The 17,280-nt window shown below is 39.5% G+C and overlaps 1 protein-coding gene across 2 annotated transcripts in view; it reads right to left on the bottom strand.

The window, feature by feature from the left end:
• LOC149228314 (RNA-directed DNA methylation 4-like) overlaps positions 1-17,280 on the bottom strand; it is a 248,831-nt gene that overhangs the window by 142,751 nt on the left and 88,800 nt on the right. For both annotated transcript variants that reach the window (XM_089378154.1, XM_089378153.1), the window contains exons 4-5: positions 7,562-7,633; positions 7,110-7,154 (exon numbers count right to left, since the gene is read on the bottom strand). In XM_089378154.1, the coding sequence (XP_089234280.1) occupies positions 7,110-7,154; positions 7,562-7,633 (117 nt within the window). The remainder of the gene's footprint in view (positions 1-7,109; positions 7,155-7,561; positions 7,634-17,280) is intronic.

Consider the following 17,280-nt stretch of genomic DNA (forward strand, 5'->3'; position numbering starts at 1 on the left):
CGTCACTCTCCCCAGCTACTGCGCTGCTCTCCCAGCACTATCTCTACTTCTCTGTCTCTCTGTACTCAATGCCCCTCAGCGGCAACTCCTGATCACTAATTCTATCTCTCTTAGCAAACCCCGCTCTAGAGAATAGAATCATTGATCACTCTAGTGTATTCTCCAAGTGACCCTCAAGCCTCCTCTTATACTTTTCCTGTTGACATATCAATGACCGAGATTAAGTCCCTAATCAACGGCTAAGATTAGATTTGCTTGATCCATGTCTTTTGGACCATTCTAACACAGTTTCATATTAATTCACATTAATTTTTTAATTTCCCTAAGTCTAGACTTCGGGACTCCATTAAAAATATTAATTATTTTGATATCTCCTGAACTGTTTAGAATCTGCCCAAACCCTTTCTAGTTATTGGAGATCTCATGTGCCCCAACCTCTCCACCAAATTTCGTGGCTAGAGCACATCCGATGCTAACCCAAATCAACACAGAATGACCAGGACATACCTTTTGGGGAGTCTTTGGAGTATAGGAGGTTGGGATGAGACTTCCAAGTTGCCATGAGCTTCACATATTTCTGCAACCTCCAAATGAAAAATCAAACCAAGAGGTGCTTAGAAGGCTATAGGCAGAACAATGAGCTTCAAAGACATTAGGGAAAGTGCTTATTCCATGTTTTGACAGGTCATCAAAATGTTCAGCCAAATCATGGGTTCAAAAGCTGGACACATACTTCCAACTACATGAAATGACAGAGGTTGATGCCATTAAGATGGCTACATTACATCTAGATGGAGAGGCCCATGAGTGGTGATATCATGGGTTAGTGACCTTGGGTCATGCCAGCATAACCTCGTATTCCAAGTTTACTAAGAGGCTTGTAGAGTGCTTTAACAAGAAGGTTCCGGAGATTCACTTCAGAGTTGGCACAGCTCAACCAAACTGGCAATCCGGAGGCATATATCTCAGAGTTTCAGAGGTTGGAAGTTATGGTCACGACTGCTTATGTTATTTATGGAGGGGCTATTTGAGCCTCTAAGTGGTTGGGTTAAGGGCTATCAACCCGTCACTCTACCAGATGCAGTTAATAGAGGTAGAGATATGCAGGATGTTGTTCCTAAGAGTAGATTTCCTCCCAAACCATCCTTCCCTCAAAAAGGTAAAGGGGCTAAATCCTTCCAAAGGGAATACATCGGTAAATCAAAGTTGGATGAGGAGACTCAGAAGGAGGTAAGGAAGAAGAAGCTTTGTTTCAACTGTCAAGAACCTTGGGTGCCAAGACATAGATGTGCAGTAAAGGGCAAATCGGGCAAAGCACACTACATTGAGGTCTACTCAAACAGTGATAGTGATGATGAGGATGAGGAGTTAGGGCAGGGACATTTGGCAACAGCTAAGGAGTCATCATAGGCTACGGCTAAAGGCCCTATTATTGCATCCATGTCTAGACTTCGGGACTCCATTAAAAATATTAATTATTTTGATATCTCCTGAACTGTTTAGAATCTGCCCAAACCCTTTCTAGTTATTGGAGATCTCATGTGCCCCAACCTCTCCACCAAATTTCGTGGCTAGAGCACATCCGATGCTAACCCAAATCAACACAGAATGACCAGGATATACCTTTTGGGGAGTCTTTGGAGTATAGGAGGTTGGGATGAGACTTCCAAGTTGCCATGAGCTTCACATATTTCTGCAACCTCCAGATGAAAAACAAACCAAGAGGTGCTTAGAAGGCTATAGGCAGAACAATGAGCTTCACAGACATTAGGGAAAGTGCTTATTCCATGTTTTGACAGGTCATCAAAATGTTCAGCCAAATCATGGCTTCAAAAGCTGGACACATACTTCCAACTACATGAAATGACAAAGGTTGATGCCATTAAGATGGCTACATTACATCTAGATGGAGAGGCCCATGAGTGGTGGTATCATGGGTTAGTGACCTTGGTCATGCCAGCGTAACCTCGTATTCCAAGTTTACTAAGAGGCTTGTAGAGTGCTTTAACAAGAAGGTTCCGGAGATTCACTTCAGAGTTGGCACAGCTCAACCAAACTGGCAATCCGGAGGCATATATCATTTCAGAGGTTGGAAGTTATGGTCACGAATGCTTATGTTATTTATGGAGGGGCTATTTGAGCCTCTAAGTGGTTGGGTTAAGGGCTATCAACCCGTCACTCTACCAGATGCAGTTAATAGAGGTAGAGATATGCAAGATGTTGTTCCTAAGAGTAGATTTCCTCCCAAACCATCCTTCCCTCAAAAAGGTAAAGGGGCTAAATCCTTCCAAAGGGAATACATCGGTAAATCAAAGTTGGATGAGGAGACTCAGAAGGAGGTAAGGAATAAGAAGCTTTGTTTCAACTGTCAAGAACCTTGGGTGCCAAGACATAGATGTGCAGTAAAGGGAAAATCAGGCAAAGCACACTACATTGAGGTCTACTCAAACAGTGATAGTGATGATGAGGATGAGGAGTTAGGGCAGGGACATTTGGCAACAGCTGAGGAGTCATCATAGGCTATGGCTAAAGACCCTGTTATTGCATCCATGTCAGGGCTTCCCAAGTACCATGTGTTCAAATTCAGGGGGGTCATCTTGGGGCAGAAGGTGACAATGTTAATTGATGGTGGGGCATCCCACAACTTTATAGATGCAGCATTGGCGGATTGGAGTGAAATTCCGAAGGAGGATTTTGATGGATTCACGATTATCATATCGGGTGGTCATCAAATGGAGTGCACTAGATGGGTCCCCAAACTAAAAATAACCATGGGGAACTACACATTGACGGATGACTTATTTGTGGTGGATGTATCGAATACCAATGTGATACTCACTATTCAATGGCTTTACTCCATTTGGGCAATAAACTACTAATCAGAGGAGGATGGAAATGGAGTTCACAGATCATGACGAGCGGAAGCTAGTTCTACGGGCCATGCATCAGTATCCACCCAAGATAGTATCATGTCAGAGTATGGAAGCAGTGTTGCACCATGGGGGCATAGAATGGGCAATAGAATGCTACATTTCTAACAAAAGACGGTCGGAACAGCCTCAACAATATCCAGATGACATTCAGGTATTACTCCGCAAACATCAAAAAGTTATTGCTAACATTCCTCCATGTAGGGCTCCAAATAGAGGATTCGAACATGTTACAGAGCTAGAAGAGCAAGTACAAGTTGTTATAACCAATCCTTATCACCATCCAAAGGTCTACAAGGACGAAATTGAGAAGGCTAGCAAGAAGCTGTTGAGATTGGGCCACATTAATCCTAGTTCTAGCCCCTTTGCTTCCTCAGTGATGATGGCTAAGAAGGATGGCACCTTGAGGATGTGCATTGATTATCGGGCACTTAATAAAAGAACAATAAAAAATCAGTACCCCATTCCAAGGATTGATGAGTTGATGGATGAACTAAGGGGGCAAAGTATTTTTCAAAGATAGATCTTCCCTCGGGCTCCCATCAGATTCGAGTTCAGGAGCAGGATATCACGAAGACTATTTTCAGTTGCCACTTTAAGCACTATGAGTTTTTGTTATGCCATTTGGGCTAACCAATTCACCCACAACATTTCAGTCTTGCATGAACCATGTGTTTAACATACAGTTGCAGAGGTATTTGTTTGTTTTATTTGATGACATTCTCGTCTAAAGCAAAACTTGGGAGGATCACCTTAGGCATTTGGACGAAGTATTGGGAATTTTGGAGGAACCATAGTTTTATGCAAAAGAGTCCTAATGTGAGCTCAATATGATTGAGATGCTCTATTTGGGGCATGTTATTGGGGAGAATAGGGTTCAGGTGCACTAGAAGAAGATTCGGGCAATCATTGAGTGGCCTACCCCAAAAAAAGGTTACTGAACTAAAGAGCTTCTTGGGCCTTTGCACATATTACAGGAAGTTTGTTAAGGGGTTCTTGCAGGTGAAGTTTGTTAAGGGTTTCTCGCAGGTGATAGCACCGCTTATAGACATCACAAAGAAGGGAGCTTTTAGTTAGTCAAACAAGGCACATGCAACCTTCGAGAGAATGAAGCACATAACGAGTTCATGTTGTCTATGCTGGCACTACCAAACTTCAATCAGTCATTCATGGTTGAGTGTGACGCTTCAAAAATAGGGATAAGAGCAGTGTTAATGCAGAATCACCACCCCATTGTGTTTATGAGTCACAACTCAAGGATTATGAGCGGCATTATTCTATATATGATAAAGAGATGTTGCCATTATGCACGCTCTGGCCAAGTTTCGGCAGTACCTAGTGGGGAATAGGTTTAAAGTGAAGACCGATCATAATAGCCTACAGTTCCTCATGGAGAAGGAGTTGATCAAGAGGCAACAAAAGTGGATCAGCAAATTACAGGCATACGATTTTGAGATTGAGTATGTGAAGGGCAAGAACAATGCGTTAGAAAATGCCCTTTCCAGAATTCCATCCACTCTCTCTCTCATGGATATTATGGGAGACTGAAAATCCATCCAGTTGGTGGAGTATTCCAAGAACAAATTTTCTTGCGAGATTCTCGATGGGCTGATCCAAGATGACAGGTATCGTGTCATTGATGACATTATTTACTAGAAAGACCGGATTTACTTGGCATTGGAGTCTCAGCCCAAGGAAAAGATTATGCAGGCAACACACAGCTCGCCCCTAGCAGGGCACACTAGGTACTTGAAGACCTATAAACAGATTAGGGAGAGGTTCACATGGAAGGGCCTCAAGACAGATGTGATGAGATTTGTGAGAGAATGCAACGTCTACCCACAAAACAAAGCAGAGTATAATCACCCGGTAGGGTTGCTTCAGTTGCTTCCCATTCCGAAGCAAAAATGGGAAAGCGCTTCCATGGATTTCATCACGGGATTGCCCCAAGTGCAGGGGAAGGAATGTACTTATGTGGTGGTGCACAGGCTCACGAAGTTTGCACACTTCTTCTCCATATCGTCCAAATACTCAGCGACACAAGTAGTAGAGTTGTTCTTCAAAGAGGTATTTAGATTGCATGGGCCGCCGAAATCAATTGTGAGTGATAGGGATAGCAGGTTCAAGGGAGGATTATGGCAGGAGTTGTTCAGACTCATTGGGACGGTGTTGATGCCTAGTACTAGCTACCACCCACAGATTGATGGACAAACCAAGATAGTCAACAAATGGCTGGAGGGCTATCTCAAAAACTATGTATCTAGCCAACAAAAAGCATGGGTAAAGTGGTTACACCTAGGAGAGCACTATTATAACACCACTTACCACATGTCAATTGGAATGACACCCTTCAAGACCCTATATGGATATGAAGCTCCAACATTTGTGGATCGCATTTTTGGGGATAACCGAGCTCCTTTGGCTAAGGATTGGGTTCAAGAGATCCTAGGCATACTGCGGATCCTCAAAGACAATTTGCAAATGGCCCAGAATCAACAGAAAATCTATGCAGACAGGCATCGAGTAGAGCATAGCTTTAACGTTGGGGAGTTGGTGTATCTTCGTTTGCAGCCCTACATGTGATCACCGCTCAAAATGAAAAGGGTCGAGAAACTGAAACCCAGATACCATGGGTCCTACAGGATTGTGAGGCATGTAGGGGAGGTGATCTATGAGATGGAGCTTCCGGAGGGGTGTAAGATCCACAATGTTTTCCATGTCTCCAGCGTCAAAAAGGTCCCGGTACAGCATGTAGTCACCTCTACCAAGCTTCCACCACTGGACGAGGAAGCATAGCTGATTCTAGTTCCGGAAGAAATTTTGGATGTAAGGGAATGGAAGTTGAGGAGAAGGACAGTAAAGGAGTTACCTAGTGAAATGGAAAGATTTGTTTGTTGAAGATGCCACATGGGAAGGAGAACAAGTGCTCCAACATCAGAGGTTAAAGTTGCTTGAGGACAAGCAATCTTGGGTGGGGAGGACTGTAATGTCCCCATCTGCTTAGGAATCATATGGAGGGGGATCCGCTAGCCTAATAAGGTTCCCGTAGGCTAGGACGGGAAATATTAATCAAGGGAACACAATTCGCCTAGGAGATAACATTTATTTTTTTTTAACCACATGGTGAATCGGTAACCACAAAAACTAAAGTGGTGAAAAAAGGACATGGGTCCTAGGCAAATGAAAAATCATTTTTAAATTATAAAGTGAGAAAACCCACTAAAGTGACTTTATTAAAATAAAAGGGTAAAAAGGTGACAAAAGTGGCAGATGAGTTATAAAAAGGAAAAATGAGGAGTCTCTCCTCATTCTTGCATTTGCTCACTTGAGAAAAAAAAAATTGGAGAACTCTTGATGAAGAGTCTAAGGTTTTTGGAAACCCTCATCTGGTTGTTAGTTTCGGTGTTGAGACCATTGTTGTATTTAGCATGGAAAAATTTATGTAATAATATGATTGCATAGATCTTTTCTATGGTCAGCAACATCCTTGAACATTCTTAAAAGCCCAATGTCAATAGTGACCCTTAAGGAAACTACCATCAAGATTGCACATATAATAGTATAAAGGAATATACAAGATCAACTAGGAAAAGATTGGAGGGTAATCAATGTAATCATCTGATACAAAATTAAAAAGCTTCTATTATAAAGACTACAGTTGAAGGTAATACTTCATATATGTCAACTGGACAGATCAAAGAACAACACACAATACAGCCCTTAACCAACAAAATAATCACTATTAGCCTTTGTAAACAATTAATCACATAACTATTGACCAGTCCACAAACCAAAGGCCGCGATTAACCTGAACACAGCTATATTTGTAAATCAGGTTAAAAATGATTACGTCCTAAAACATTATGTAGAGGCCAAAAGAAGCAAGGTTGTCCTTTTGAAGCAGTGGAATTTTGCAAGAATCCAGGCCATGACAAAAGTTATAAACCTCAAGGCATCAAGAATCAGTGAAAAAAGCAAACTGGGCCATCAATAATTCTAGAGGAATTATTTTGCTGGACTTGCCTCATTGAATCTTGTAAGATTTTTGCTTATGAAACTAACAAACTGTTTCTGAACAATTCCCCACAGACCTCCCCCTTGGGTAATGACGTGGAAGATTTTAGGGAAAAAGAAATCAGACTAGCATATATTCTACTGTAATAAATAGAAGAGAAATACCTCATGCTTTTTCCTTGCCGATGCCCTCAACTGATCCTGCTTATCCTGAAAATTCAATAAAGATTCAGACAGGGATTAGATCTGAGATATATCAAACATGTCAATTTCATTCAATGTATCTTATCTTGATTATCAAATTTAAACGGAGAGATGATTGGTACAATAAAGCACACCAGAGAATACCCCAAAATAAGCTTAGGGTAAAAACTCAAACAAACAACAGATGACTAAACAAATGATCATGATGGTTTTGAATTTTACGAACACCCCATAAAATCTTCAAAGTTCAACATAGTCTACCATCACACCACCCAATAAAATATAAAAAACACCTTCATCGTTACGTATTCTAGTTTGCCACAGGCATTGACTGAGTCATTTTTTAAGAGGAAAATCTTGACAACAGAACATTTAGTGATAGAAGTCCAGAGTCCAGCTATAAGATCCTATACCTTAGATTTCTTTATGTCTTCCCTCTGTTCCATGTGCCTTTGTTCAGATTTCCCGTCCTCTCTTGCATTCAGCTGCAGATTAGAACCCATGAGTATATCTCTATGTATAATAGCTCTCTTTCAATCACTTTGGTAGTCCTTGTTAACGAAGGGAATCAAATAAACAGTAATTTTGCCAATATCTACTCAGTTCAGTTTCCAGTAAGCTATGTTCCCAAGATCTCACAAACAAAATTAAAATACAAGTTTGACAATCAAAGGTATGAACTTTCTTAGTCCATTAGAACATAGAAAAAGATGAAATTTCAAATTTAATAAAAACTAAAACCTACTTCTTCCTCACAGTATTTTATAAACTAATATTTATGGTAATGTCCATGGGCACCAGCTCTATTGTATACCAGAGCGAACACATGTCTTTCAGTCTTGGTTGCTGATCCCAATTAAAATCTCATCCCACAGGAATAGTTAATGTATAATGCCATATCTACATTCTCTTTCTAACAATTTTGAGCTACAAATGCCAGAAAGATTCTACGATGGGATTTAAAGAAATGCACTGAAAGAATTACAAATCCATGACATTATTGCAGATATGCCACAAGAAGTCCCAAATCAATGAATAAGGAGATAAAAGACCTTCCCTCTGTAGTTCTCTGAGGTGAAAGACAGAAATGGCAACGAAATTACCAATACATGCCATCCATTAAGGATAAAAACAAAATTTCAGAAAACAACTCCTCAATGCATCACAAGAAAGGTTGCCTGGGATCAAGATCTGATCATGACCAAAGTAAATTTTCCTTCAAAATCAGAGACACGTTTAGCTCAAGGTGTTCCTAGAGATATCAACGAACAACAGATCCTAGATACATAGCCTACATATCATCATCTATGTGGAATGAATCGCAATTATATTTGGCCAAATGGAAAAGGAGACCTACAAGATGTTTAGTAAAGGGCCCTTTTTTATGTACAAGAGACTGGATATTCCTAGTTAAGTATGGGTGCTGGGGTCCGTTAAAATGCAACAATGGAGTTGGACAAGTGTTTGAACTTTGAAGTAAACAAGCAAATATAAAGGAGGACCCATTATTTACCACTTTCATATAAAAAATTGGTAATGAAAATGCAATGAATGAAATTCCTTCTTTCCTAGATGACTTCCATACTAAAATAAAGATCAAAACTACAAAAACAATGAATAGAATTCTACTTACATGATATGGTGTGTACTATGGAGTATATGTATACAGAAAAGCCATTAAAACTATGCAACACAAACAAAGTACAGACAATGAACATGCAACTTTTTAATTCAAGGAGTATTTTTGGATGGTTCATGTTGACCATGTACATGTCAACAGTTCAGAGAAGCAGAGTACAGAAGTGTGGATTAAATTTTTTCAGTCATTATCATCATTGTAATCCCAAATTCTGCTTTTTGTAAAAATGATTCTAGTATGATTATTAAGCCATGTAACAACACCTAGGTAAGCCTATAATTATCCTCAAAGGGTTTCACTCTAGGGAGTTTTTTAACCTCCCCAATTACTTCCGTTTCTAAGCACGATTAATTGGCAAAGTTTTTCTCCTAGATATAACCCAAAGCTAGGGTGGAACTCATTGACAAGGTCTTAGTTGGCTCCTAGAGTTATCAAGTCAATGTATTTTTATCATGCTAGATCATGTGTTTTGTGTTGAATTTGGTTGAGTCTTAAGAGTTTGTATCTTTTGTAATTTCCCCTTCTAAGGGTTGAATATTGCAACTAGGGCCGCTGATATTTATGGCAGCTGATATTTTTTTTGGATCCCTCTCATCGAGAGGTGTAGGATTGATCTAAAGATCATCCGATTCAGATGTATTCATGGAGTTATGAATTTATTTGTGTTATAAGACCATTCGTCAAGGTCGGCCAGCAACCAAATAAACCCCACACGTGCTCAACGTTTTAGTATAAAAGGAGATGACTTGAGAGTCATTTCACACACACTTCTATTTTGATTTCTCTCCACTTGTCTTGGGTTTTAGTGGAAGAGAAATCTAGGAGTGGAAGCCCTAGACGTTGGAGGAAAAGAGGCAGCCCTAGCCGCAGCTAAGAAGGCAGCCCTAACGCTGTCAAAGAAGGAGCCCTAACCTATATGCTAGCCTCTACGCAGTCAAGAAATAGCCCTATACGCTGGTCCCTACAAAGACGCAGTCAAGGAGGATAATAGCATGTCCTAGCCGCAGCATTAGAAGGCTGCCCTAGACAGCATGGAAGGGCTGTATGGACAGAATATCTCTGAGGTAAGTTTAAGGGCTAAACGCAGTTGGTTTAAGGCCTATTTCACAGTGAAGGAGGGCCGAGTTCCCTTGCTGGAAGAGCAGCAATCATAGGAATGATTTGAGGGCAGTCTAGTGACACGTTGGAGCAGTCTTACCTTGCAAATCAGGTCGTAGACTATAGGTGAGTTTAATGATTGTTTTGCGCATGATTTTGGGGTGTTTTGTGCATGATTTTGGGGTGTATATCTCTGTTTATAGGGCCGCAGTGAGTGACTGCTACAGCGGCAGTTAGGAGATGAAGTTTAGATGGCAGAGAGGCCTAGAAAGGACATCCTAACCAGACCGCAGTCATCTCTAAGGACAGCGAGGCAAAACAGGGGTATGCTGAGTGTTGTAGGGAGCTTTGTGGAGGTGCCCAATTCCTACAACATCACCTTGGATACCTTGGAACCTTCAACTGAAGTAAGCAGCCTGTTTGGAGAAGATTAGGGCACTAGTGTAGGCACAAAACTCTAGGCAAGATAATGGATGAAGGTCCTAGGACATGTGTACAGCAAGGCTACAAATGGGACAGTAGCCAAGCATGGTGCTGCAAACTCATTGCACAGCAGCAAGGTACAATGTGCTTGTAAATGGGACAGCAAAGGAATGCTAAGACAAAGTGGGACAGCAGCTATGACATGACAGCAAAGTGGGACAGCAGCTGTGACATGGCAGCAAAGGCACGTGGGACAGCGGCAAGCATGGACAGCATGGTGCAGCATGGCAAGCATGGTGCAGCATGGACAGCATGCATAGCAGTGGCAAGCATAGTGCTGCAAGCACATGAGACATGTTGTATGACAACATGGTTCCACAATGACACATGGGACAGCAGTGCAGCATAAAGTACAGCAGTATGATGTGTACAGCATGGTCATGAGGTCCAGCATTATAATGATGGGTGCAGCGTGGTGCAACACGATGAGGTGCAGCATGATGACGAGATGCAGCGCAATGATAGGTGAAAGAGTCACCTTGGAGAATCAATGGAAGCAGCATGTCTTCAACTGATCTCATGTATCATCTTCTTAGAGATGATCTGTGCTCTTATCTAGATAAGTCAAAGTGTTGACTTTTGTTGTAAATGTACTATCTCTCTCTCTCTCCGCTGAACTATTGAAGAACATATAAGAAGAATTGATCAAGGGTTTCCCCACATTGGGGTTTGTCCTTGGCTAGCGCCACATCTTGTGTCCTCCTGTCTTGGCTTGTCTTCTGCGATTTATGTTTATGTTCTATCCGCAGTTTACTTTAATGCTAATGTGATTGCTAATCTGGAAAAGATATTGAGCTAACTGTGAAAATTGAAATAAATTGCTCTAAGCATAGAACATACCTAAAATTAACAGTATCTTTTGTAATTTTCCCTTTCTAAGGGTTGAATATTGTAATATCTTGATGTAAAATGTTTTTAGAAATATTTTTGGTGAATGATTCCTCATAATTAGAACACCATTACCAAAATATTTTTAGATAGGGTGGGAAAAATATTTGTAATCCTCTTGTGTCTATTAATTAAATTTCTGGCAAAAATAAAAATAAGTTAGCTAGAAATTGTTAAAAAAATAAAAAATAAACGGGAAAAATTAATCACCCTCAAAGTGGAAAAATTATTCAAAAAAATATATATTGAGGCTATTTTCAAAGGAAAAATTTGAAGTCAATAAAAAGCCTCATTTCCAAGGCAGGATGACCAGTGCAGAAATTCATTGGACTAGAGAAGACTATTTCCCAACAAATCGAAATTTTTGGACCAAGCAGTTACTTATTTTGCACAAGAAACATAATTCTATTTTTTGGAGGTCCTCCATGGTCCAAAAGTCAAAGTTTGACCCCTCCAGCACAGTGAACAAGGAAGATCGAATTATTTTGGAGATTTGTGCCAGCTAATCAAGGGTTCAAATTTTTTAGACAAGGATCAAGCCATGGATCGAGCTACTGGTCGTTATTTTCCACTTGGAGGGGTTGATCCTTCTCATTATCTATATAAGGAAGCATGTTGCTCCTCACTTCACATGACAAAAAAAATTGTACTGAGCTAAGCTCTGGTAGAATATTTTTTCTACATTAATAAAAAGTCTTAAGGGTTTCAATTCAAGGTGTCTCTCTCTTGATGATTCATGGTATGTGTTCAATAATTTTAATGCTCTAATTGTGTTTATTATTGAAGATTATTTTTTCATAGACAATGGTTGGATTATCTATTAGCAAAGTTATCTTGCTTTAGGTATTGAGCTAGAGTAAACACGTTGAACCTAACAGATCTAGCAGGTATGTCTAGATCTCTAGTTTTCTTTTGTGCATCAAACCCCCTTGGAACTAATAATCTATATTTTGAGTGTGTAGAGACCTTTAGTTGATTTAGCCCTTGGGCAACCGCCAAGTACATGGACTTCGAGGTGACCACACCTTGTTTGGAATCTGAGCTTATCTAACGATTTGTGGTGCAGATTTTTGCCTAGTACATTAAATAAAAACTATTTCACTCATCTATCTTGAATTTCTTTTTGGGCTAAAAGGATTTATTTACTAATTAGAGCTTGAATTTAATTGTGAATAGTGTACATAATTTGTGAATAATTTTGTAAATTATTTTTTAACCCTTGTAATTATTTGTTATTTTGTATATAATTATTTGAGTTTTTTAGGGGTTTTGTTTTGAATTTCTTCTATATTTTGGGCTTGGCTCTATTTATTTGATTTGAATTTTGCAGGTTCCAAAGGATCAAAGTTTCAAAGAAAAATTCGAAGTGTGAGGATCCTAGCCCTCACCTAGCCTAGACGGATAGGGTTTGGGCAGTATTCAGCCTTTGGAAGGGTCATCTAGCTTTTTGGAGAAGTGTGTTCAGCCAAGGAGGGTAGATCTAGGGCCTAGACACCTAGTTCTACAAGACCCAATTGCCAAAATCTCAACACCTAGCCTTTTTGAGGGAGCTGCTAGCCCTAGAGGGCCTATTTGTCGCAGTAACCGAAGTTTTTCACAAGCATTCATCATCTAAAGGTTTGGCAAGTGATCTTTGGTGGAAAAAATCAACTTTTGGTGGCTCAAAATTATTTATTTGCTTCATCAAGGGGAGTTGTAAGGGTTTGGAGGCCTTTGAGCCCTAGTCGCAGCCCTTAGTGGCCTTTTCAAGCCTAGCTGCAGTCTTATCTTGTCCTATTAGCCTAGCCACAAGCCTAGAATGGCTTAATAATTTCATGGCTTAATAATTTCATTGCAAGTGATTTGGGTGGCTAATAATTTGTTTTGCAGGCCTAAAATCATCTTTTGCAGGGGTTTGAAGTGGATTCTCACTGAATATTTGTCTTTTGATCCATAGGAGTTTGAGTTTTCTTGGCTAATTAGTAGTTTTGCAGGGCTACAATCCATCTTGAAGGAGTTTTGAGGGCTCAAATTAGGCTTTAGGCCTAGCCGCAGGTATAGAAGGCCATTTTCACCCTAGCCGCAAGGGTTTCAAGGGCTTTTAGCCCTAGCTGCAGCCCCTAAAGGGCCTATTAACCCTAGGCACTAGGCTTTGGAGGCTTAATTCATCATCTAAGTTGGTTTTAGGGCTAACATTTTGTGGTTGCAGGTGTTAAAAGGCCTACATTGCACTTTCAAAGTCACAACATCATTATTTGGGTGCCTCAACCAGCCAAGTTTGCCATCAAGGGAAGGCCGTTAAGCCTTAAAGGTTTGATCTCTCTAGCCTTTCCTCTTTTCTTGACTGTCACATTAATAACCAGATCTGAAGTTAATCATAACAGGGGTGAGATCTCTAATATCTAAGCCTACATGAACCATAAGATCATCACACATTAACTTCTAAGGCTAATCATTGTGTTAGTTCTTGATTTCTCTTATATTGGTGACATTCTTGATGTCTGATCTAAATTTTCGGAGGTCTGATACAAAAATTGCAGTGGCATAATCTCTTTAAGAAGATCCTAAAGATTAATCCTAATAAGCTTAAGAACCTAAAGGATTAACTATCATTAAGTAAAGGCTTAATCATCATTGTTATTTCTTTGTTTACAAGTGATTATTGGGACTATTTTCATAATAGCAATGGCCTGACCTGATCTACATTAAAATCTGGTGCATCTTCCTTGGGGTCATTGAATGATAAGAGCATTGGCATATTGGTCTCTCTTTTGGTATTGACGATAAGCTAACTCTTGCAACATTTTCTTTGCATCTTTGCATTCTTGCATCATTCCATTGTGTTTCTCTTTCTAGCATCCATAGTTAGATGCATTTGATAATCTCTTCATACATTGCATATCACTGTTAGCGATCTCATTACTCTATTGGTGCTTGTTGCTATTATGCTTAAGCTTCTCTTGTTCCTAATTGTCTCATAACTTAAGTGTAAGAGAGCTATTCTTGAATCATTGAGTAATTAGCATCTCTAATCTTGTTTCATTGAGATAAAGTGTTTTCTAAAATGCTTCATTCATTTGTTATTGTCATCTTGTAATCTTGTGTTAAAGGATAACATTTTGGGCATAGTGATTTCATGTGGTTTAATATTGTCATATTGGAGCCTTTTTATTGTAATCTCATTGAAGCAATCAATCATTTTCATTCTAAATTACAAGTGCATGTTTAAAAGTTACCTCCAAGCATAAGCTTGGTTGTAAGAGAGATAGGACCACCTTCTTCATCTAATTTGAGAAGTCTAGACCCTCATTCGCAGTTAACACAAGTGACCTTGTAGTTCTCTTGTGGGAAATCCCTTCTAAGAAGGGAAGCACTTGGGTAGTTAGAACTCCACGAGAGGTATCGTTAATGAGGCCTTAGCCTCCTTCCTTTGGACTTCTCTCTACAACTTGCATTCGTAACTAGCTTCAAAATAATTAAGAAGAAGGATTCACCTAGACTAAGCATTTAACTAAAATTTACCAAGATTTTGCATCTCACATTAGATTTAGGTCCTTCACTTCATTTAGGATAGATTTTGCATCTTGCAGCAATTGTTCATCCAATAATTTGGAATATTGATTTTTATTGTGAAAGTAATTAATTCTAAGGCACTGGTCTCTCATTCATAAGTTCAAAGAATCTAATCCAAGTGTGCTTAATAATCTTAGTTTTCACATAATTTACATTCAAGTTGCTAGGCCATTCAGTTGTATCTCCTCGACTTGTTGCTTCCAACAAGTCTCTCATTATCTCATCCACAAGGACTACCCCCTTTAGCCTGCATTTAGGAGATAGCTTAAACGAAGAGGGCACAAATCAGAGTGACAGTGCCTGCCTTGAGCGTTGTCGCATAAGGCGTACAATTTGGGTGACAACAATTCATATATGTATGCTCAACTTCTTTATGCCTTTAATTAGTTGGAGAATGCATGGGCATCAATAAGAATGTTTAATTTCCTTTAGATCTAGTTTTTCTAAACACCTAGAAATAAGAAGCTAGTTAATGTTGTGAGTGCATAGGACCAATGTTGCGAAAATCGCGATTTTTTTGCTTTGTCGATTTAATCGCCCGATTAAATCAGTGATTTTTCAATTTGAAAAAATTGTGATTATTACAAAAAAAATCGTGATGGGCGGAAACAACGACTTTTTAAAAGCAAAAATCAGTTTTTTTTTGTTTCATTTTGCAATAAGAGGGAAAGGGTTAGAGTTAAGGAGGAGAACTCCTCTACAAGGGCGAGAGAGGTGAAAACCGAAGGAATATAGGATCCTAAGCAAAAAAAAAAAAAGAATTTGGACCAACTTTCTTCAGCAGAGCATGGATTTCAGGTATCGACATCAAATTTGGCCCTATCTTTTTTGTTCTCCTTGTTTTTCCTTGGGTTTCAGTCACCCATGTATTTTCCATACTTTTGCTTGGGTTTGAGTTTGTTTTTTTGTCATTTTGTTTTCATTTAGTGGAGAGGGTTTTTTCTGTCAAAAATTGAAAATGTAAATTGTTAATTTTATTTGTTTAAATTCTTCCTGTGCCCTAGTTTTTTTCCATGATTTTTGTTTGGGTTTGAGTGTGTTTTTTTCCAATATTGTTGCATTGAGTGGAGGGTTTTTTTGGTCAAAATTTCAAAATGTTGATTGTTAATTTCATTTGTCTAACTTTAAATTCTGCTTGTGCCGTAGGTTCAAACTTCAATCTTACATTAAGACTCAAGAGTTCAACAAAATTACAAACATGCCAAGAAAATTGGACCATATGTGCGAATTTGGTGACCCTGATGGGGGGTTTGACAAATCAAATTTGACTGCAAGTTATGTGGGCAACATATGACAGGGGGAGTATACCAATTGAAATTCCATCTTGCACAAATTCTTGGACATGAAGTAGGGCTTTGAACAAACACAAATCCAGAAATCATCCGTAGAGCCCTCAAATCATTGGAAGGTATAGAGACAACCACACTAACCAAGGCAGCTCTGAAGAGTCAAATGGCAGGAAGTGAAGTGATGGGAGGTGACTGTGAGAGTGGTTCTTCTTCAGCATCAATTTCTACAGCCAACCCCACAGTTGTCTCATCATTTTTAGTTCCTAGAACCATACCTATTGCACAACCATCTATCAGGTCAGCGCTTAAAAGAAAGAGAAGGAAGAAGCCGACAAGCTGCTAGGCAGGTGTCTTCTTTGGAGTGATGTTCCCTTTAGCATTGTTGGGAACTATCCATTTTTCTAGCCCGTGATTGATGTTATTGCTATTGTTGGCCCAAGGTACAAAGCCCCTTCCTATGATGACTTTAGACGGGCGTATCTTCGTAATGAAAAGGCTTAATGCACTACAATATTGGAGGAGTTCAAGGCATCATGGGCACAGACAAAATGCACTGTGATGTCAAATGGTTGGACTGATCAATAGGCAAAAACCCTTATTAACTTCTTGGTTAATTTTCCCAAGGGGAAAATTTTTATGAAATTTGTTGATGCATCTACACATATCAAAGATGCACGGTTATTATGTGATTTGTTGGACGTGTTCATTCAGGAGGTGGGTCCACAAGATGTTGTCCAGGTCATAACGGACAATGCTGCAAATTATGTTGTCGCTGACAAGATGCCTACAGAGAGGCATCCTAACTTATTTTGCACACCTTGTGTTATATACTACATTGACTTGATGTTGGAGGACATAGGAAAAATTCCTTTTGTCAAGGATATTGTTGAATCATCAAAAAGCATTACAAAATTTTTATATAATCACGCAATTGTGCTTCATTTGATGAGAACATTAACCATCAACAAGGAGTTGGTGCTCCCTGCTATTACACTGTTTTCCACTAGCTTCATATCTCTTCAATCCTCTTGAATTCTACGTGGGATGTGAAAAGAATGTTTCTTTCAAAGAAGTGGCGTGCTCTATCATTTAGCCGTAAACCAGAGGGAGAGACCATATGCAAACTAGTTTCACACCAGGAAAGCTTCACGGCGATAGTGCAAGAGGTGTGTAACATTACTGA

This window comes from Pinus tabuliformis, chromosome J (genome assembly GCF_031772625.1).
Source record: "Pinus tabuliformis cultivar Carrire ecotype Pingquan chromosome J, CPIR1, whole genome shotgun sequence".
In the NCBI taxonomy this organism is placed as follows: domain Eukaryota; kingdom Viridiplantae; phylum Streptophyta; class Pinopsida; order Pinales; family Pinaceae; genus Pinus; species Pinus tabuliformis.